Source organism: Ischnura elegans, chromosome 12 (genome assembly GCF_921293095.1).
Source record: "Ischnura elegans chromosome 12, ioIscEleg1.1, whole genome shotgun sequence".
NCBI lineage: Eukaryota > Metazoa > Arthropoda > Insecta > Odonata > Coenagrionidae > Ischnura > Ischnura elegans.
The window spans coordinates 47233244-47255700 of NC_060257.1; the positions used below are offsets into that span (position 1 = coordinate 47233244).

Genomic DNA, 22457 nt, shown 5'->3' on the forward strand with positions numbered 1-22457 from the left:
TCAGCTAAAGAGAAAAAATATAGCAAAAAAGAGCATTGTTAGGAAAAATATTTAATTACATATTATTAACTAAAGATCTCACTCGAGTGAAAACCCAAAAGCTCACCCCTCCTATGACCCATAAAGACTCATTGTCAGTCCCCCTCACTTCTCTTTAAATAGCATCAAATGTCATACAATCACCCTTCCTTACCCTATTAAAGAAGTGGAAATAATTAGATATCGCACATTTTTCACTTACTCAGTGATTCAACCAAATGATTGATTGATTCAAATAGCTGAAGCCAGACTTCATCTTAATTGCATTGTTTTAATCCACAAATTCAGTATTGGAAAGCCAATTCCTTTCCCTGGACCACTTGAACAGTGATTTTTATGCCTGGAATATCCCATGGCATCACACAACGGGTAGTATTGGTTTCAAATTGGTGCTCCTTTGGTCAGAAGCCAAATACTAGTAGATGTCTATATGGACCCAACATGCAGTGGCGGCTTGCCCGTAAGGACTATCGGACGCCGCCCCTCCCAAAGATTTGAAAAAGGAAAAATAATGAAATACCCATTCAATTGTAATTATACATCTATTAACCAAAGTGTTTTTTCAATCGCATTCATTGAAAATGTAGGAAAAACACCCAAAAATAGCGTGAGGAGTTCACATTTGTAGCTGCAGGGCGCTGGCCAGAACGTCCCAATCCATCACCATGCAGATATATGAAGAGTGGTGGTGTTGGGGGCTGCTGGTGCTATGACGCGTCTAAGCTTGAGCCTTATGAAAGTCTTGGGATGCCGTGCAAGCATGCCCAGAACAACGTATCTAGTGAGTTGACATCACCGAGCCGCCCGGCAGTCGTATAATCTTGGTGTTGCAGTGTTGCAGAATACCTTGTTTTGGTGACCATAGTTGACTCATAATGTGTAAATTGTTTTAATGTGAATAGGCCTAGTTGTAAATGAGTTAATCGAGTTAGTGTTTGCTAGTGTTTTAGTGTTTGTGATTTTTTGTGTATTAGTAGTCTGTAGATTGCCTGAAAAACTCATTAAAATACACGAAATATTAAAAAATGTTAACCCCCCGGTGGAGTGTGCCCCTCCCAGAATTTGACTCACGAGCCACCACTGCCAACATGATTTCAATGCCAAACACCTTCAGCCCCAGCACAAGTCCGCTCAAAATTATATGTAGTATGTATTTTATATTTATGGAGATTGAATTATAACACAATCGTTGTTTTTATGATATCTAGCTGAATTTTTTATGCAATGGTAGTGAAACACCCACCCGCCTGAATGAAGTTGTAGGAGGCTATGACAGCACCTTGCCACTCCTGTCTTAACATCTTTAGACTGTGTTAATGTTCTTGGTGCCACTTAGGATTCTCATGCCTTCCTATAATCAAATTTGTTGCTGCAACATATTCTCGAATATTTCAAATTTTCTAGAATTTGGTGGTATTATGCTAAAGAAAATTTACTTTTCCAACCAATATACTGTGGCATCCCACCCCTGGCTCGCCCTGATGTCTAAATAGAACCGGGGGGAGATGTCTCACAAAACAAAAAAATATATATATCCGCGTGGATCCCTCCCGCATGGGACCTACGGGACAAACCTATATCATTCTCTTCGTACGCTTTACAGAAAATAAAAATATTCCCCTTCTTTGGAGATAATTGCGGGTGGGGGATCCCGATTCGACCTGATGGGTAACGTTCGGACGCCTATGCCCTCTTCCACAACGCATTCAAGGAAAAGAAAAATGACCGGGACGAAAGGAATGGCGAGGGATTTTTTTTTTTAAGATGACCCGTGAAGGAGTTAAAACAAAAACACTTACTCAAAACTTTCAACGAAACAAAATATAATTTAAACAATAAAACTGCATGTAACAAACGAAAAAAAGAAACCCTCTTATGAACTAGTGACGTATGAGTTGGTGTAAGCAATTTATGACACATCAATGATAAAACGCAACAATATAGATTGATTTTCAAGATGAAATAATTGAAATGGAACACAATAACAACAAAATATAGTTCGGTCGTGAACACGCAATAAATGATACACTTTTTTTAAATTATTTCTTGATAGGGGAGGTCAATGAAAGTCCATCCCAATGAGTGTTATTTTGACTTTGGTGATTAATTTCACTTTCACTGAGTAACTGATGAGTTTCGTGACTGTCTGTCTTGAAACTGGGCAGGTGACAAGAGGGGGCTTTCTGGGGGGGTGGGGGAGGGGGGGGGAGATAGTTGCGATCTTACTTGACCGTTGCCCGTGGTTAGACCAGGTGGGATCCAGCAAACTCTCGTTCCTTTTACTGCGAACTCCTCTTTCTCCCTTGTTGGATGAAGCTGCATCCGGAACGTATGGAATGCGTCCTTTTTAAGCTAGTCCTTGCTACTTCGGACAGGGGGGTGGTCTCTTATATCAGACCGTGATCTCCAGGAATCAACCAAATTGCGTGGTTGATAGGCCCCTCGTCTTCACTGCCGTGTCGCACCAAATTCGGGCATGGGCTTCGCCCAACACTCACTTCATCCTGTTTGTTTCAATCAATCAATCTGATTGTCCTGATTCTGACCCACACACAACCTTTATATAATCCCCATCTTGGGGTGGGGTAATGCTCAAGAGGGAGGGGGAACACGTTATGCATGGGAAAAACTAGAGTTCCTGTCCTCCCAAACACACTCACACAACACTCAATATCTTACATAACCGACATTCATCCCCACTTACGCATACACTCTTTTCTCCACGGGCCGTGGTCTAGGGAGGGTGGAAAAGATTAGCGGAATGGAGCGGGTAGGGAAATGAATCCACCGATTTGAATGGCACCTCGTAATGGTACTTGAATTGAATTTTAATAAAACAAAGTAATTGGAGATATTAATCGATGTAGCATTGATCATACAAGATTGACATGGTAACTGTGGATAATCATTTAATTCATTCATCACATAATTACGTATTTGATCTTTGTCTAACATTTAATGAGATAAAGCATGTTTTTTTTTACTATAACCAAACTGACCTTTGCCTATCTTGCTCTGGCCTTCAAGGGCCGGGGCAGAAGTGCACATGCATGAGCTAGCCATGAGTTAACAGACGCCAACCACCACCAAAATAAAATAAAACCCAGTGGCCCCAAAAAAAATAGGTCTTACAAAGGAAACAGGTTGGTTGAAAGAAGTAAGATCTGATGGTTTTCCCACGAATATGGTCAAAGAAGGCTATTCGGGCTTCCAGCCAGGTGGTCTCTCTCCATTCTGCCGACATTTTGGAACTTGAGTCGTGTTCCATCTTCTGGGCTGAGCCGGGCTTGAGTCCTGGGCAGAGCTGAGCTGGCTTGAGCCCAGAAAATGGAACATGACTCAAGTTCTGAAGCATCGGCAGAATGGAGAGAGACCACCCGGCTGGAAGCCTGAATATAGTCTTTGAGATTGGTTGGAATTTTGGTAAGATTTGGTAAGAAATGAGTTCAGTAAATGGTCAAAGGATAACTTTTTAATTATTAACCCTAACAAAAGCAATTTAATGCACTTTAAGACTAGTGGCCCACCATCTGAAAAGTAAACCTATTGATCAAGTGGATAACTGTAAATTCTTAGGAATACATCTGGATTACAAAATGTCCTGGGCAGACCACATTGTATACATCAGCAGCAAACTTAGTTCTACATGTTACTTGCTGAGACAGCTCAGTTCCACAGTGGAAAGAAAAACTTTGCTAAGCCTATATTACAGTGACTTTTATTCACATGTTACTTACAGTGTAATTTTCTGGGGATCAACTTATAAATCCATTAAAATATTTTGTCTACAAAAACGGGCCATGAGAATAATTGCTCATAAAGGCTATAGGTCTCCCAGTAGACCAATATTTAAAGAATTGCTTGTAATACCTATTCCATGTGTATATATATTGTTAACTGTTATGCATGTAAAGAATAACCTTAAAAATTTCACTTTGAATAACATTGCACATAGTCATTACACTAGGTCACAAAGTGATATTCATCACAATTTTGTACGAACCAGAGTTGCTAAAATGGGGCCCAAAGAAATGGGCATCAAACTTTTTAACAAATTACCGACAGATATTAAAAATGTGAATAATTCTAATTTGTTTAAAGCCAAGTTGAAAAAACTACTTCTGTCTAAAATGTATTATTCAGTTGATGAATGCTTTGACGATGCATTTTAACTCTTCATGTAAATATGTTAACAGGTAATTATTCCTGATTAATTATGTATATCTGTATTTTTCTGTATTTACATGTATTATTGACGTGCCTTATATCTTGTCCATTACTAATGTACTAGATCGTTGGGCAAATAAAGATATTATTATTACAAGGGTGAGGATCAAAATAGGAGGAAGGTTGTGAGGATCATAGAAACCAATCGGCTCCTGGGTAGCACCTACCTTCATTTGGCCCTGAGTGTCCCCCTGTTGCCTCTTCCGTCCACTGCTGACCATTTTCCAAGGCCTTGGAATGCCAAGATTGTGGGTGTCGCCTCTGTAGTCACCTTCACTCCTGTAGTCACTCACCACTTTCGCAAACCAAAGAGAGAAAACTAAAAAAAGAGAGCTTGGTGATGCCTGAGTTGCCTCTTATATATCTTCCGGGTGGTATCACGTGATGGAGAGAGGGTAGGAGGGGGTGCACCACTGGGGCAGGGTGAGTTTATCATCGGCATCATTTACCCTTGAAGCAGAGTTGAATGAATCGCCCCAGGCAACTCCATCGCCACTGCATTCAAATGAAAAACTTCCGCTGCGATGTGCTAAAACTAAGAGTCGAGGGAGTGGTGAGTAGGTCAGTGACGGACACGGGCTGTCACAATATATTAGGAATTTCAGGATTAATGAAACGCGATAAAAAGATAATGTGGCCATTATAATACAGTAGGGTTACCCCTAAATCCATTAATACTGACGTGCCAAGTTAATTATGTATATGGGCATCAAAACTATACAGGCAAACTTAAGCAAACACAAACGAAGAAAACACAATGATAGCTAAGGCTGAAGTGGTTTTTTAATCCACTACTATACCATAATTGATGTGATAATGAATTAAATTTATTTTATTATGATTGTATTTGCCAAATTTGTACTAGAAAATTTGCCATTTTGCGCTATTACAACATGCTGCACCTGACAGATTTCAAAGACCTCAACTGATAATCATTCCCTTCAATCTCACATTGATGTCAATTGTCTAATAGCCTAGCAGATTTTTTTTTGCTGACTCTCCGTCATGGGATATTGACATTCTTGACACCATCATACTTGGTGGTAACAGTTTTGTAAGAGTTTGAGAAGACTACCCCCCATTACGCTATTCCATTCACTTAAATCATTATTTCCTTAATGTGAAATAGAAGAATACTAGAAGAGGAATTCCTTTTAAATGATCAATATTAGACCTATTGGTAAAAAAAAATAGGTTGGAAATAGGCAGATATCAAAATAAATTTTAATCTTAAATATAGTTTGAAATTCAGTCCATTACTTGTCTACTTCAACTCAATGTCGCTCACCCTTCTCCACTTCCATAGAAATACATATTTTATTAATGGAAATGATGCAAAATATGTTTAGAAAGCTTAACATAGAAACCATACTAAAAATTGATAAGAAAATAGCATGAATAAACCTGCCTCATTCAATTAAGCATAATAATGGAAGCTCAGCTGCATAAAATACAGCATGAAAATTAGAATGAACTCCTTAGAATGATTAGCCTGTAGAGAGCAATGCGAAAGGGGTCTACTCATTGGATCAGCATATTACTTGCCTGTATAAGAAAACTGATTCAATGCAAGGCAACAGGTATGATAAAATATGTGGCAGCTGTTACCATTTCTATTCATGATTGCAAGAGAGTTGAGCCTAGTCCACACAAGATCTTCACCCCTGAAGGTACACTTATTACACAAATTAACATATTTACTGAATAATATTGATAAAAACAAGGCAAATAAAAGCTATCATCAAGCCATTACACTCATTTATTGTCATGGCATTTTTTTGCAAAAAATAAAACTTGAAATATAAAAAACATTGATAAATTTCACATCCTTAATAAATATCATTGATGCTTCATATCAAAAACATATAAATGTTAACATCAGGCAATTTATGCGGCATTATCCAGAGAATAACACCAGAGTACATTGTAACTAACATTACGGTGCATTCCAACATGGACCATTACTCAAGTCTCAATATACATTCATAAGTGATCGATAACATTATGGCTGTTAATGTGACAAAATCAACAAGTTTTTATACAGCAACCATCTAAATACTTGTGATACATGAAATAACTACTTTCAACAGTAGGTGGTATAGTTAACTCATTCACCAAAAAATGTTACATTAAAATGAATTCAAGCCTAAGGATTGGTCCTCCTTTACCAATTTACATTACCAATGGCTGATTATTAAGGAACAATAAGAAGCAATTGCAACAATCAAATTCTTTTGCTACAAATAGTACTGTATACCATAACTTAACACTGCAGAAAGTTTTGAGCATGACAATAAAACACCAAGAAAGTAGATCAATTTTGCCTATGGCTGTCAACCCTTACGTAAGTACCAAAATAAATAAGTGTAACGTGGAATAAATAAAATACATAAAAATCTTTCACCCACCAATCCAGAAAATGCAACAAAGATCAATTATTATCAACCATTAGTCTTCCCTAACGTGACATTTAAAGACACACAAGATGGCCGAAGCCCACAGTTTAATAGCTGGTTTTAACATACAAGATAGAATATGTATTCACCAGCATATTTAATGATAATGGAATAAATATTGAAGGGAAACAATTCACTCCCCTATGGCCACAGAAGTCAAGGGAACAAATGAAATTGAGAGCAATAACCTAAACATGAACAGGTCTGAAACAGTTGGGAACAGTTCTGAACCCTGGACCCTAACATCATCACTACATCTACATTGTTTTTTCAAAGGACGACAATCACAACCATTTGGATTGGATATTGACACTGAGACATAAATTTGCGTAAGTCTCATTACCCAACAATTTTAACATCCTTCAAACACTAAACAAAGTTTTCCTCAAAAGTTCTCATCAATTCCAGAGATAACACACATCAAAAACAAAGTATGAAGTGAAAAAGGAAAGCTCAAGTTATCATGTCATCAACTGAATGCATAATAAGCTATACAATAACGTTTCAAGAGGGCAAATACGAGTACAGTACACTCACAGTTATCCGGGCTAATGATGGGGAGAGACGGCACGAATAATCAGAAAACACAGATAACCCAAACTTTCACTTGAATGTCTCGCAATGTTCTTAATTTACTTAAAACAAACAATATATTATTATTTATGGAGATGTTCTGTTATTTTAGAGGGCTTCCTGCCTCAATGAGACCTTTCTTTGCAAGTTCGCGATCTTTTTAGCAGCGATAACATGGTTGTACTCGTATTATTAATGCTCCAAGTAAGGAATGGTTTTGAAAACTACACATCCGTGACTGTGCGATCACGGTTACAGAAAAGTGGCTTGCAGGAATGCTTCAAAACCACTGCTCAATGTTGGAAACTACACTGTCAGGCACCACGCTACGTAGTCGCGTCTCGCACAAGTTTTCCGGGTTGCAAGTACTGGGGGACGTGTATCCATGATCACGGAGCGCAGTCGCGTACGTCGAGGCTTGGAAAACAGGAACACGGTGCTCCCGTGAACACAGCTAGTGCGCGATTGCTTCCATTTTACGAAGGGGGTTCTAACAGAAATAATAATCCCAGTTTATCCTCGCATTAATGCAGTAATTCTGATGATTCTGCATCGAATTTTTTTTTAAAGATCATGGAAAAAATTGAGCAAGAGTGAAAATCATGCATGGATAATCTGCAACCCGGATAAACCGCAGCCGGATAATTGGGAGTCTGCTGTATACACAGTAAATCAGGAGGAAAAAGGGAAAAGATGAGGGGACTAAATTTCCATATGTCACTGCATTGTCTAAGGCACAAGAAGAAAAAACTGGAGTCATTCAAAGACCTCAAAGACATTTGTCAAACGCATTCCAAGCACATACCCAGTGGCTCATTAAGAAGAGGGGGTGGCTGCCCCCTTGTAATTTCTGGGAAAATCGTTCATATAATGATCTTTAAGGGGGATTATTGATGACAGTATCCACAAGTATTAGAGCATTCATGATAACAGGTATAATTTTGTCAATCTAAGTGGATATTTATGATGATTAATGAGTAAACAACTAAATGAAAATCTTCCATCAAAGTCAGCTTATTCTTGCACAAAACCAGATGCTATATTACAATAAAGAGGTGTAGAACTGCTAATAAATTCATTACTTTCATACAAGAACAGCATCTAGTTTTATGTATTCTAGTATTATGACAACACCCACACAAAAAAAGATGAACCAAAGGCCATCAAATTATGTACTCAGGATATCAACTAATTATAGTGTTGATATTATTTCCTTCAGAGCTACGAGAGCACTGGATAACTAAAAAAATGTATAAAAATCTAACAATCTGGTAAAAAAAATATTAATAATTTTATCAGTACATATATGCACCAAAATATACAGTAAATACAAAATAGTATATTGCAATAACTTTATGACATTTGCTGCTGTCCAGAAATTGAACTTCAACAGCCAACAACTGCTGCTTACAAGAAAGTGATGTTAAAAATGTAATGCATAAACAGAAAATAAACATTAGTAATACTGGGAGCACTGTGAATAAATGACCTTCCTTGAAACTGCACAAATTTTTTTGATTTATAAAAATAAAGCAAAAAATCTAATGTGATGTGAATGGTGAGAAAGTACTTAACATTCCCAGTACTGTGTCATGACATTCACTGCCTATGAACAATAAAATCCCAGGATTCCCTCCAACGAAGATTAAGAATGTCATTTGCAGTTAATGGAGTATTTCCATAGCAAAAGACAGAGAATTTGCGAAAAACAACAATTATGAAAACAAGCCACGAAAAAGCAGATATCCAAAATATCATCAATCCAAATACCCTCCACCTTCGTGATTCCCTGAAAAGAGATAAAAGTATGTTCAAATAATGTTAAAAGTCTAATCATCAACCAATTCTATTCATCTAAAATATCATTCTTGCTCTCCTTAACATTAAAGATGTCACAGACAAAAATGATCTTTTTGAAGTGATGAATACAAATAGATGAACTTGTGCAGGAGGCAATTAATCACCACCCAATGCACCAGATAAAGTATTTGTGTTCCACCACAGAATATGATTTCTCCAGAACAAAATAAAGAGCATAATAATTAATAGAAATAAATACAATTACATATAATAGTATATTAGAGTGTACTGAGTAAAAATCATTAAGCTTTACTTACGTAATTATACTATGGAGATGCTCAATTAGAGCAGCTGTAAGAAGTATTTTAAAAACAAGGGCTGGGAAGTAACTATGCAGAAAAAGCGTTTTCTCAGTGAAGAAGTAGGGCACATAGTGAAGGAGATAACCACCAAGAAGAACCTCTCCAGTCATCAAAAATTTCTTCCATGCATCTGAAAAAGTTAAAATCATATTAATGCATTCAAAACAAAAGCACAACTAATCAACAACTAATGCTAAATCTCCTTTGGCAATCAAACTGGCATTTCATAAAATGAACACAGTAGCAATCCAAGTATTGCACAGATAAAATCTGAATTAACTTATAATTGGGATACAAATCATCAGGCCAGCAGATCTTAATTTCCTCCAGCATGATGTACACATCTAAACTTTGTCAACTATGAAGATACTAGTTTTGTAAATGGTGTGTTAATCATGAATAACTGGAAAATGATGCAGTCAATTACAAGTTAACAATCAATCACAGCAGCTTCAAACCTTAACATACAAGGGACAGTTTAAAAAAATAAATGTGACATTTTTTTATGTTTCTGGAATGAAACGTTCACATAAAAATCACTCATACCGATATCAACATAATTGGTCCCATGAATGCTATAAATCTGACAGTATACGTATTTCACCTATTCCTCCAAATTGATTAAGAAAAACTACAAGCAACCCCTAATTTTGATACATGGATATTCCCCACCACAACTAACAGCTTTCCCTACATCCACTCCTTAGAGGAAATTCCCATGAGGTAAGGGGCCAAGTCTAGAATTTTCGAGGGATAGGGATAGATAGGGAGTGTTTCTTTATCCACGACACTCTCTAAAATTCTTTACAAAACTTTTGCTCAAGGCAGTGATGTTGCATCTTACATAAAAATTCATAAGCAATCTATAAACCAAAAGTCTTCAACCCACGGCCCGCCAGCAAATTTCTTGTAGCTCCCAGAGGCTAAAGAAAATAATACATCGCGCCACACAATATAGTAAAATTTATACCGACACATTAGTCAAAATTTAACATTCAAAATTGAATTGATCGATTGAACTTTTTAACCAATAAAAATTATTGCACTTTGATTCACATGTTTTTTTTTATTTTATTGATGTGGTGGTAAGGTGACGTGGAGCATTGCTGCCCTCCAGATGATGAAAAATCAATTTTTGGCCCCTGCATTAAAAAAGGTTGATGACCCCTGCTCTAAACAATCCTTCACTTTAAATCCCAAACAAAACTGCAAAGGAGAATTATTATAGAATAGAATTTAATGCAGAATACAATATAGCAAGGAATTAAATACAGTAATAAAGTACAGTAAGTAGAAAGAATACAGCCTTCAAGAATGATGAAATTTATCACAAGAGATAGTATGATGACTATTAAAATCTTACCCTCTGAAATGTCATAACATTTCCTTCTCTGCCGAAGAAGATAAAATACCAGCAGTGTACTGTACACAACCACGCTGACTGTCCCAGAATACCAAATAACTACATTGCCAAGAAGATGAACTTGAGCCTGAAAAAAAATTTCTTTCCATCGATTAATTGACCAACAGGGAACACCTATTTATTTTTAATAAATACTTAAATATTCATTTTAAATGATCAAGTATGAAAGCTACTATGCTGGCAAAAAATAATTGCACAAAGACAAAATATACATAGCATATTTTCAACACCACATTTTGAGCAACATTAGAATTTAAGTAATCACTTCTTTTTAAACCTTATTTAATGATTATTTTTTTATTAGAAGTGGCTGGATTTCTTGGATCCTCTCAGAATCTACCTTTTCTAATGATAATAGTGTTCGAATATTAAAACAAACTTATCATAATTATGTGAAGGACATGCAAAATATTTAATCAGTGTTCACACAAACTTTCCTTATTCAATTTATCTAATTTCTAGTAAGAATTTTTTAAAATTTGCATGATAATGTGTATCAATTGCAAAGCACTCGTTCATAAAGACTGTATATAAAAATGTAAATGTCAAAGTAATGAGGAAGTGCTGAGAAGTGGGAGAAAAGAGAATTCTTCTAAACACTTTAAGTGACGGAGAAGACGGAACAACTTAGTTGTCCACATTCTGGGGCATGACGGGCCTGATGAAGCAATCATAGAAGGACAGGTAAAAAAAAAGAAGGGTATAGGATGGCCCCGAATAACTTTCATGAGACAAGCTATAGAGGATGTAAAATGGGAAGAAATACATTGCAATGAAACAGCTAAAGGATAGGAGAGAGTAATGGAGAGCTGTTTCAGATCGATCTTAGCATTGCTGACTGATGATGACATTGATGAGGCCCTCCATATGGAAATGTCCTCTCTTAACTTATTACCACAGTTTCAATGTTTCATCATTTTAGTAAATTTGCCTCAACATTAGGCGAGTAATAATGAAAAAGAACTTTCTAAGACAAATAACTTTAAAATTTATCTAATATAAAGTTCTGGAGTACGTGTTAAACAAGGCACATAATGGTACAACTTAAAGCACATATGGACATGAATTCCTACTATTACCTTCCTTGGAAATCAAATGATCATGACTGTTAATAAATACTCACGTTACTGTCTGAGCTGACCCAATAAGCAATTCCTGTAGCCATAAATGGCCAATCAAGAGGACTGCTGCTATACATATGATTCTGAACTGTGTCTGTCCCACCAGCCCCACCACTAGCAGTGAACAACATTTTCCATTGCAGCTCAGAAAATTTCTCCCAGAAAGACAGGCGTGTGGGTCGGAGAGGAATCATTTCTGCATTAACTAATTCTTTTTCCCTGTCTTTCTTATCTTCACCTGGAAATCAAACACAATACAGACTTAATCTCGCAGAAATTCAGTCTTTTCTCAAAAAAAAAAAAAAAAAAGCTGAGGACATCAACAAAAATTATGGAACATCAAAAAAGAGTAATGACAGATGTCACAAGGAGTAACTATTCAATTGTTTTTCCAGCTTCATTTCAATTTTTGTACAAAAATAGTAGATATGTGATACATATTCAATTTGTCAAGTACGATGCAAGCATGAAACAATCTGTTTTGTATGCAGTCACGCGCACGAGTGCAAAGTTAAATACACCAAGGGATGAAGTTTGCCTTGAAAAAATATTTGACTAAGCCGGGATTCGAACCCGGATCATCCAATTGCTGGTCAGGTGTGTTAGCCAGTTACATCACCATGCCATTTTCTCAGAGCAAACTTCAGGATGGGTTTTACCGAAGAAGGAATTGTTGACATCAGAAGTCCACACAGTGGTATATGAGGCAGAGGTCATGCTTACTAAGTCACTGTCGGAGTGAAAAACCCTACTTTGTCGCTCTATAATAAAAGAGACATCTAAATATGGTAAAGAAAATAAAAATATGGTCCTTTTCTTACTCTGAGTATAACGATGCTCTTCAACATTCCATATAGCATCATCATGCTGAATATTCCTATCAGAAACAACTTCATGCTGATTAAAACCCCACTCTGGAAGTTGTTTACCGCTGAACCGTAAGGCATGGGAGGTATTAACATGAATGAACTGCACCTGTTTCAGGAAAAATAAAATAAAGCTACAACATAGCGTACATCAAGAAGTAAACTAAACAAATATCTGCAAAACTAAGCCCTAAAACCGAAACGTTGGCTAACAACTTTTTGCATTATATATGACCTATACTCTAGGAATTATTTAATCATTAATTAAATGAGGTCAAGATAAGAAAAAAATAGAAGTAAACTAATGTACACTAAGGGTACAATTAACATGCTTAATATGACCTACAGAATGATTGTTGAGCTTTGAACAACCAGCAAAGTAATGCCAACCAGCCAACATTCGCAGCAATATGCATTGACTTTATCATTATCTAATTTTCCTTTTAAAAAAAATTACATTGGCAATTCGACAAGTATAAATTTGAATACATATTTTAGCAACTGTAAATAAATTATTTACATAATCAAGGCATTAACATATTAGAATGTGTTAGACTTACCAAGGATTCAATAGTATGCCAAACAGGTCCAACTTGATCACGGTTGACTATTTCAACCCTCCACAAATTCTGTGCAGGCATCGACACATTGTAATCTATATAACAAGATACTTCCTGAAATAGAACAAGTATTCCAGCATGCATAAATTGGAAGTGAAGAAAATCTTGAAGGGCTAATACACTGGATTCAAGATTCTCCCAGACATAAATTTCTGAGCGAGGACCTGCCTTTACGCTCGTCCATCGAACTTACACAGCTTCAGTTGACCAACTATGAGACTATTAAGAGGTACCATCGGTATACCGTGGAAATATCACTTTCACAGGAATTCCAAAAAGGCTTTCATATTGTACTAAACTGACTGAAAATAGGAAACATTGGACTTCCCACACATAATATTTAGGAAATTGCATGATAATTTTAAATAGGCTTTAATGGTCATGTCAATCAAAGCACAGAAAAATTCCAATTAATATTAGAACATAAATTTCATTGAGGCAAGAAACTGATACACGAGTTCATTACCTAGGTACTTGAAAGAAGTGCATAACATTAGCATTTTCAAATCAAAATTACATAAGTATCTATGCTAATATCAATGCTATGCCATTGATGAATGCATTTCACTATCAAATGAAAAATGAATTTTTTACTGTTCTATTTTATTCATAGTAGAAATATGTTCTAGGGGTGCGTCGAGAACTAGGTCATTTGCACTCCTATTTTGTGCTCCTTTAAATGCTGTAACATATTTTATACTCTCTGTGTTTACATATGCATATTTATTATTATCTGATTTGTGTTCTTTAAAATTTTACTGTTAAATATTGTACGCATCTATGTTACATAGCATCCCCTATCTTGCTGCCTGTAAATAGGCATAATGACACGTTCCATACTTGTATAAAAATTGTCCTCAAGAACAAAAGAAGTATTATTATTACTATCATTATTATTATTATTATTACTTCCTGAATAAACTTACTTGGTTCTGAGGAGACATTGGAGCTGCAACATCATGTGTGTTTAAGGCCCTTCCTGTGATTCCATGAATAAGCTGAATTACATCCCCATGGCGAATAGCATCCACTTTCATGGAATCATGCACTGACACGGCTGCTGATGACACAACCAAATCTGTCTTTTCAGGCCTTTTGACTATCCACCAGTTGTTAACATCTTTGAATGAATAACATGTCACCTAGAGAGACAAGAAAGTGTAGATGGTGAATGCTTTCAGTTCAAGCATGATTCAATTGATGGCTCTCAATAATGGAATCTTAAAAAATGAAAGATTGAAAGGTTTAGATGAACAAAGGCATCTTTTTAAGCTCTGTGCAAATATTGCCAAGCTATGAAATGAATTACATATCACTAATATATGGAGTCACACTCACACTAGTGCAATTTAGATTCATGCCTCTATGTATAAGCATAACATCAGGTGAACTTAAGGTGCAATAGAGGAATATTTTGCCATTTTTATGGAATTATTTATTTTTATTTTATGTATGAACAATCCTTTTTTGCATTGATATGTATTAGGTATATACTAGCTGAACCTAATATGTACCTGCATATTAGAAACTCACTCACTATTTAGGAAGAAAGATTTATCATTTACGAATGACACCATCCACAGTAATTAATATACATATCTAATATTAAATCTTACCTGCTGCTGATGAGATGAGCCCCGATCATCAGGATAACGCAACGGGTAGACATGGGCATGAGAATGAAGCCAGCATGTACGCCCATGTGTGTGACGCAATGTCACCTGTGAACCATGGGCCACTTCAAGAGGCTGACCTTTGGTGATTGATGCAAGACCACCCTGTCAAAGGAGAATCATGATGGAGAACCTCATAAGAACCAAATTTCTTTAAATTCCTTTAATGCTTCCAATTCCAAGACGACTTGGTAAAGAAAGGCAAAAAAAAGAGCAAAAACTGAGTTCCCAGAACATTCTACATGGAATCATAGCATACTAACTCTGAGGAAAATAAAACATGGCGAGGCTACAAAAATATAACTTTAAACGACCAAGATATTAACAGAGAAAAAATGGTGCAGTCACTAACCTCAAGTGAAGCCTGGAAAGCACTAGTCATTACACTGTCATGAGGACCAGCCCTTGACAAAATAGACAGATGCGTCCTGAAAACTCCCACGTACAATATCATTGGCAAAACCAGGACAACCAATGAACGAGCGAGAAAATGCTTGAGAGCAGCACCATTGGTAATATTTTTATTTCCCAAGAGTCTCCAATAATCTCTCACTACTAATGACAAACCTAACATACAGGTGAATATACCAGCATATTTCACACTGAAAGAAAAAATGATAGAATAAAATTACTAGTGATAAATAGTTCATTTCAACCAGAATAAGATAACATGTATGATTCACAGACATAGTGGCATAGCGAGGGGGAGGGTCCAGGGGGTCCACCCCTTAAAATATACAAACACAGTTGCATACTTAGCTTCACAAAAGAAAACAAAATATTAAAGAATAATGAATTTTCAAAAGATTTCTTTGACGAATTAAGTTTTTTCAATTATTAAAGATGTTAAAATTAGTTAAAAATCCTCTAGTTAGTATCCTATTATTCAAAAAATTTTCCCTCTGGTTTTGGACCACCCCTCCTCCCCCCGAATGAAATTTCTGGCTACGCCACTGCACAGATACAAAACAATAAATACATGCATATTTATAGAGCTCCTTAGGGATAATACAATGCCTCCACTGTATAAACGCTCAACAATCGCCCACTGAATCAAATCTACTAATCTAGATAGCCCTTATAGTACTAGATGAGGAGATTTGATTCGGTAGGCAATTGTTGAGCATTTATGCAGTGGCGGTATCGAATATTGTAGAACACAGATCAACATGGCAAAGCTTTGATTATCCATCCTAATGGAGGAGAAATAAACGTATCTTTGGTTATATTTTAAAAAAATTACCTCTAAGCAACAGATTGAGCACTTAAAAAGATATGTAGAAGCTTTGCAGCATAAAATCAAGTTGTCATAATTTTTTATGTAAGAGACATACATGTGCTCAATTTCACTTTGGTGCAGTAGTAAACACAATGGCACCCGTGCTAAAGCTTGAATGGGGATCTCATGAGCGTAAACACAACAAAGACTCATAAAAGATAATAGGAAGGTGATGACCAACCACAATGCGCCAGTGAGTGAAGTAGCCATCAAAAACAGCCACAGCCACCATTTAAGTGTAAATGGTTGACAACTCAGTCTCCTGAATTTCAATAGGCATAGTACACCAAGGAGAGCCAGAAAAAGTAACATCGATTCCATCAAAATAAATCTTGACTGCGTAAGAAGAGCATTGTCTGAAAATGAGGACAAGATACTTGTTAATAACTTATTAATAACAGAAGTTAATTAAAATTATAACAACTAAAAACATTCAGATAAACACAAAATACATGCTTTGCTTTCACCACGCTATAAGGAACAAATATATTCTAAAAACTCCTCTATACTGTTTTAAAAATGCCTACTCATAAGATACAGGATATTTAGCATGATGATATGTCTATGTGTAACACCAGAACTTCAATCTTTCATTTTGTCACAATTAATATTCATTTTCATTCATTATTATAAATAAAACTTACCAAATAAGAAAAGAAAACCTGCAAGTGCTGCACAACCCTGAGAATATCCAAGTTCAAGGATAACATGATATGCAGTGGGGATCATGAGACTACCACAAAGAGCTGGGACCAGCCTCAAAGCAAACACTGGCACAGAATTAGTGTAGGCACTTCCTATTCGATCAAAATTAAACTGGCCTGAAATTGAAAAAAATGAAACTGCACACAAAGTTCTTAAACATTTGAGTGATTATATTAAAAATTCACCACCCACCAAAAGCAAAAAAAAAAAATTTAATCCTGAAAATATGTAGAGAAAAATTAAAGTTAAGTCAACCAGTGAAGGAAAAATTAACGGTAGTATGGGGGGAAACAAGTATGTGTTCCAACAAAATTTGTGTAGCCTCTAAAACTCCGCAAGAAAATTGGCTACATTTCTGAAGGTATTCACTCTTAGGGTGTGGTCCGTTGAAAGCTACTAATGCTTCGGAGCGCCACAGACGAGCTCCCAAGTGGTCCGTTATTCATTACGGAGCGCTACAGGTTAAGATGTGAGGTCACGGCAAATGTCATACACCCGTTTCCTGCCTCGCTCAAGACGCTCCCGTGAAAACTAGGGTCTGCGGAGGAGCGAGTCATTTTTTGGCGGAAATTCGAAGGGAATTCACTGAGGCAATGGAGAGTTTACTCACGTTGCACTTGTTGGACGCTGAATGTGGACGCCTTTTTCCTATAAAGGTGACTACGAAGTAACGGAGTAGGCGCACATAGTAAATAGATGAAAATTTAATTGTGATTTAAATAAATATATAGCAAGCACTATCTCTCCGTAGACATTCTCGTATCTCCCCCAAAATGAACTCAAATGTCTCTGGAAGCAGCCTTTACATTCAAAAGGCAACAAAAAATTATTAAAAGGGGCATGAAAGGATTTTAAGAACATATATCGACACATCAACTCATGCCATAAATTAAAATCTGAAGAAAAATAGGATACACATGGAATGGATTAATGTTTTATAATAGTCGTTAGCCATAATAAGTTAATATGTTTCAAGTAGAAAAGGGTAGAGTACCTACTCTTTCCTTTACTAGGGTAATGAGTTTCAATTAGAAGGGGTAGGGGAGGGTAGGTGTGAGAAATACGGTCCAAAGTTTCTTGCTTTACTTTGTGGAACCTCGATATTGGAAAATAAAATTCATTTAAATTATATTAGAACATATTTATTAATATTCAATGACCATAGCTGGCTCAATTCACAATTAAAACCATTTCTACGATTTCATAATCCCAGTTTGCCCACTCTCGTTCATTTCCGCCATTTTGACTTCGCTCCTGACCGGTCCGAAAAGAAATTCTCGTAGCAAACGTAGCGCCTATGGACCAGTGCTCCGGAGCACTTCCATCTGTAGCGTCTGGTAGCAAAAGTAGCATTCATAGGACAGCACCCTTAGGAGCGAGTTCAAATACAGACTTTTTCCAGCAACCAAGGCTGTGAAGGTATTTCACTTGCCCCAAAAGTAATTTGCGTAGGTAATCAGAATGGTAGTGGTGCATTTGATATCCTTTAAAATTTCTGTCCTATTTCACTCTCTTGACATCCTTCTCACATGTTTATTTTCTCTGCTATCCCCTTCTCACCCTCTTTTCCATCTAAGCTTTTCACTTACTCTTTTACTCAGCTAAATCCTTGAATGGAGCACTCAAAAAATTCCTTCTTGGATGTTTCTACATGTAATTCATACTGTTTCTGGTGATAGATTCATCACTGTACAAGTAACACAATCAAGGGGGATTCCATTAAAAGGGCGGTAATGTAAGAGTGTAACGGGCACAGAAATAAAAGGTGCAGATGGAGTATTCAATGAGATGGCAGTTGGGTTTAAAATAAACAACTATAGTAACCCATAAGGCTTAAAATAACCAATTTTAGGGTATCTAATCTGTATCCATAGCAGGGGGAGGAGAGGGTAAGGGCTTCAAACCCCTTAAAAATATTGGAGAGATACAGTCTAAGGCACCCATTCCTCAGAGCAAACCCCTCTGAAAGCATTCCCCTCTGCATAAGCCCCGAAAAATTTTCTGGCTATATCCGTGCCGGCATTCGATCCTCTATCAGTATAGAGATCACATAAAAAAAGACCAAATATTATCACTGTCTTGCAGTGAAATAGGAGCTCATAAATGGATAGCTCCAACAATATTATGAAAAAGAAACCCAATGTAATACAGTGGAACCTCGTTAAAGCGAGTACGGGCTATAGCGACACCCCCGCTATTACGAGAGATAGCCGATGCACCGTCAATTGACCCTATAATAAGCGTGTTAAAAAATTCGTTTTTACGAGACCCTTTCGGTGTTGGCTCTCGCCATAGCGAGGGTTTCACCGCCGGAAGACTTTCATCAAGACTCCTTAACCTCTGTAATTGCTAGCGATCTGTTAGAAATGAAGTTAATGGAGTGCTCAGTCTCAAATTTATGTGGTAAACTGTCGTTCGATAAATATAATGATTGACGAAACAATGCTTTGCATGATTTTTATTCAGTGCGGCGCTTATAAATTGTTTGAATAGTTAGTCGTTATTTGAGTAAGGAAATTTAGTGATGCAAAAAAACATCGCCTTTCGTCTGGATTTATGCTTACGTTTATCGGATAGATGTTTATCTGTCGCCGCACCACTCCTGTTCCTGTATATCTGTTCGCAACAGGTATATTGGCTATTATTTGCTCCACCTCCGGTAAAGCGACAATTCGCTATAGCGAGTGTTTATTAGTGCATTGTGGGGTGTGGTTATATCGAGGTTGCACTGTAGCTGTCTTCCTGGATGGTATAAACTCTTTGAGATAGCCTTCAGAGGTTGAACGACAAAGACTTCACGTTCCAAACAGTGCAGCTGTTTTACTGAGAGGTTAAAACTTCCATAAAGATAGCCATGTTCTTTCAATTTGAATAAAGCTTTAAAAAACCACAAGAAGAAGTTATCTTCTACATGACTCAGATCTCGTAGCTCGGCTTCAGCACACTTGATTCTTATCATATTCATGAAGTCTGTGTTCAGAGTAATGAGAATGAAATTTTCTTATGGTTTAAAAAGATTTCATTGTGATGTATTTAAATGGAATATCATAAAGATACTGTAGGACATACTACATTTTTTAAAGCAGTCGCTAGTAAGAAATGAGATAGGGCTTGACAGTGTTACTTCATAGATACAAAGATACTTTTATGAAGAGAATTATTTGAGGGTGCATTTGAGTAATTGCATGAAGGCATGAACAATATTTAAGGTTTTCACAATCATTTAAAAATTGACTGTCTTACATTATAGATGGGACAATGAAGATATATAAAGGCCAACTTACCATCAAAGCCAGCAAGATATGCAACCAAAGCAATCACCTGCTTTCCAAGGGGTGGATGAGAATCAAAGAAGAAGGTTCTCTTCATGTAGAGGCTAATATATTTCCCATAATGAAGCTCATCAAAACTGTATTGAGGGAAATAAGATTATTAGAGATGCTGTACTGTCTGCTGTAGTCACTCTTATTTTAACAAAAGCAGTCATGTATCACCTAAATGATGACTTGTTTGATCCTCTAACTTTAAAGTATCTTAGGCAGATCGGTTAAGTGAGGGTCGTATAACCGAGGTTCTACTGTAATTTACATGCAACTTATATTGGAATATATTGTAAGGTAGAAGAGAAAGGGATGGAAAGATAGCATGAGGCAGTGGCATAGCCAGGAGGGGTCCAGGCCCCCCAAAAATATTAAACAATTATTTTCCTTCATACAAGAAAACAAAATACTGAAAAATCATGAATTTACAAAATATTTCTTTAACAAATGAAGTTTTTTTGATTATGAAAGGGTTAAAAGTATTTTTAAACCCATTACTTAGTACCCTGTTTTTCAAAAATTTTCCCTCCGGGTTTTGGACCCCCTCCTGAACAAAATTCCTGGCTATGCCACTGGCAGGAGGCATTCTCCACTAGTTCATGTGACAGTAACAATGACATGACTTTGTAGCATACAGTAAACTCTGATGAGTCGCAACCACAGTAATGTTAAGTTAATGAATAAAAACAAAAAATTGACAGCTAGCAATTATTATACTTTTGGTGAATGAAACAAAGAGAAATTCCGAAACCACCTAAAATGTTGCCCAAGCATCACAGCAAAATCTTGAAATGAAGCTGCAACCCTTCGGTAGCAAAATTGGTGCACTGGATTAAACTGGCATCTGAATTTGGATAGTGGAATACCTTTTATTGAACACTGAAAGATACCCTTCAAGAGTACATGAACATCCCACAAACAACACAAGTCCTTTTTATTGCGCCATGCACTCATTCTATTCAAGGATTTGGATTAGAAACTCGATCAAAAACCTAAAACTTTTTAATGATGATAAGGTAATTGCAGTACATAGACAATAAGTGTTTATTCTATGACACAGTTTTTATCACAAAACATGCACACTTTTCAAAACAATAACATCATGGTACACATTTCAAAACAGCAATTCCCATTTTCTTAAAATTACGAACAGCCGGAAATCATCCGCTTACTTATCTTACAGTCTCTATTAATATAACACAAATGTTGCCCCTGCAGATTGTTTCGCTGTGAATATCAAGCATCAAAGGGTGCTAGGCTATTTGCCACGAGCATTGATCACGAAGGTTGATTCAAAATATTGTAAACCATTTAAAACGCTGAGCCGGTCTCATTATGTGTCCCAGAGAATCATAACACCAGAATATAACCAGCTATTCGACAATGGCATGATCATAACCTTCCAAAAATATGACTATAACTATGTAAACACTCACACGATACTGCTAGGCTCCTCAAGTCGATACAATCGAGTAATCAAGGCACTTAAAAACAGAACTAGCGACAGGAAATCGACCTCAACGTTTATGCTAAAACGTTTCCTTTTCTGTGGAAAATCGTCGGATTCCCCATTTTGAAGCTATGGAAAACAGAAGAAGAAAATGTTAAGCCCAGAGCATTATTACCACGCATGACAAACGTAATTACTCCTGATAATTTCAATGCAGTCATTATTATCAGAATGTTCTCACCTTCTCCTCAGAAGCTGAGTGTGATAGGTTCTCATCACCTTCCTTCTTCAGAATATCTTCCGCCTTCGGGGAGTCGACATCGTCTAAGTACTTTATAGTCCTATTCTTTTTATTTATTTTACTTTCTTTGATGTTCTTTCTATTCCGCACCTCAGAATCCATTTCGGATTTCCTACAAGCACTCGGGAAAAATACAGTTATTCATTACAAATATACGTGTCTTCCCGCTTGTGTTGCCAAATGTAGCCTCCACGGATTCATGGTAAACAGCGCTGTGTTGCAAAAAAATGAAGAACGATTAT

The 22457-nt window shown here is 36.6% G+C and overlaps 1 protein-coding gene across 1 annotated transcript; it reads right to left on the reverse strand.

Annotated features, from left to right (window-relative positions):
* Positions 1 to 8567: 8567 nt before the first annotated feature.
* LOC124169126 (protein O-mannosyltransferase 1) lies at positions 8568 to 22403 on the reverse strand. The gene is made up of 14 exons (XM_046547626.1): positions 22156 to 22403; positions 21901 to 22043; positions 20429 to 20553; positions 17084 to 17260; positions 16621 to 16795; positions 15513 to 15762; positions 15104 to 15265; positions 14414 to 14629; positions 13428 to 13541; positions 12823 to 12976; positions 12004 to 12239; positions 10821 to 10947; positions 9413 to 9587; positions 8568 to 9084 (listed from the first exon to the last, which is right to left on the reverse strand). Exons 1-14 carry the CDS (start codon positions 22315 to 22317, stop codon positions 8895 to 8897), a joined length of 2406 nt encoding a protein of 801 aa, XP_046403582.1. The 5' UTR covers positions 22318 to 22403; the 3' UTR covers positions 8568 to 8894.
* Positions 22404 to 22457: the final 54 nt, after the last annotated feature.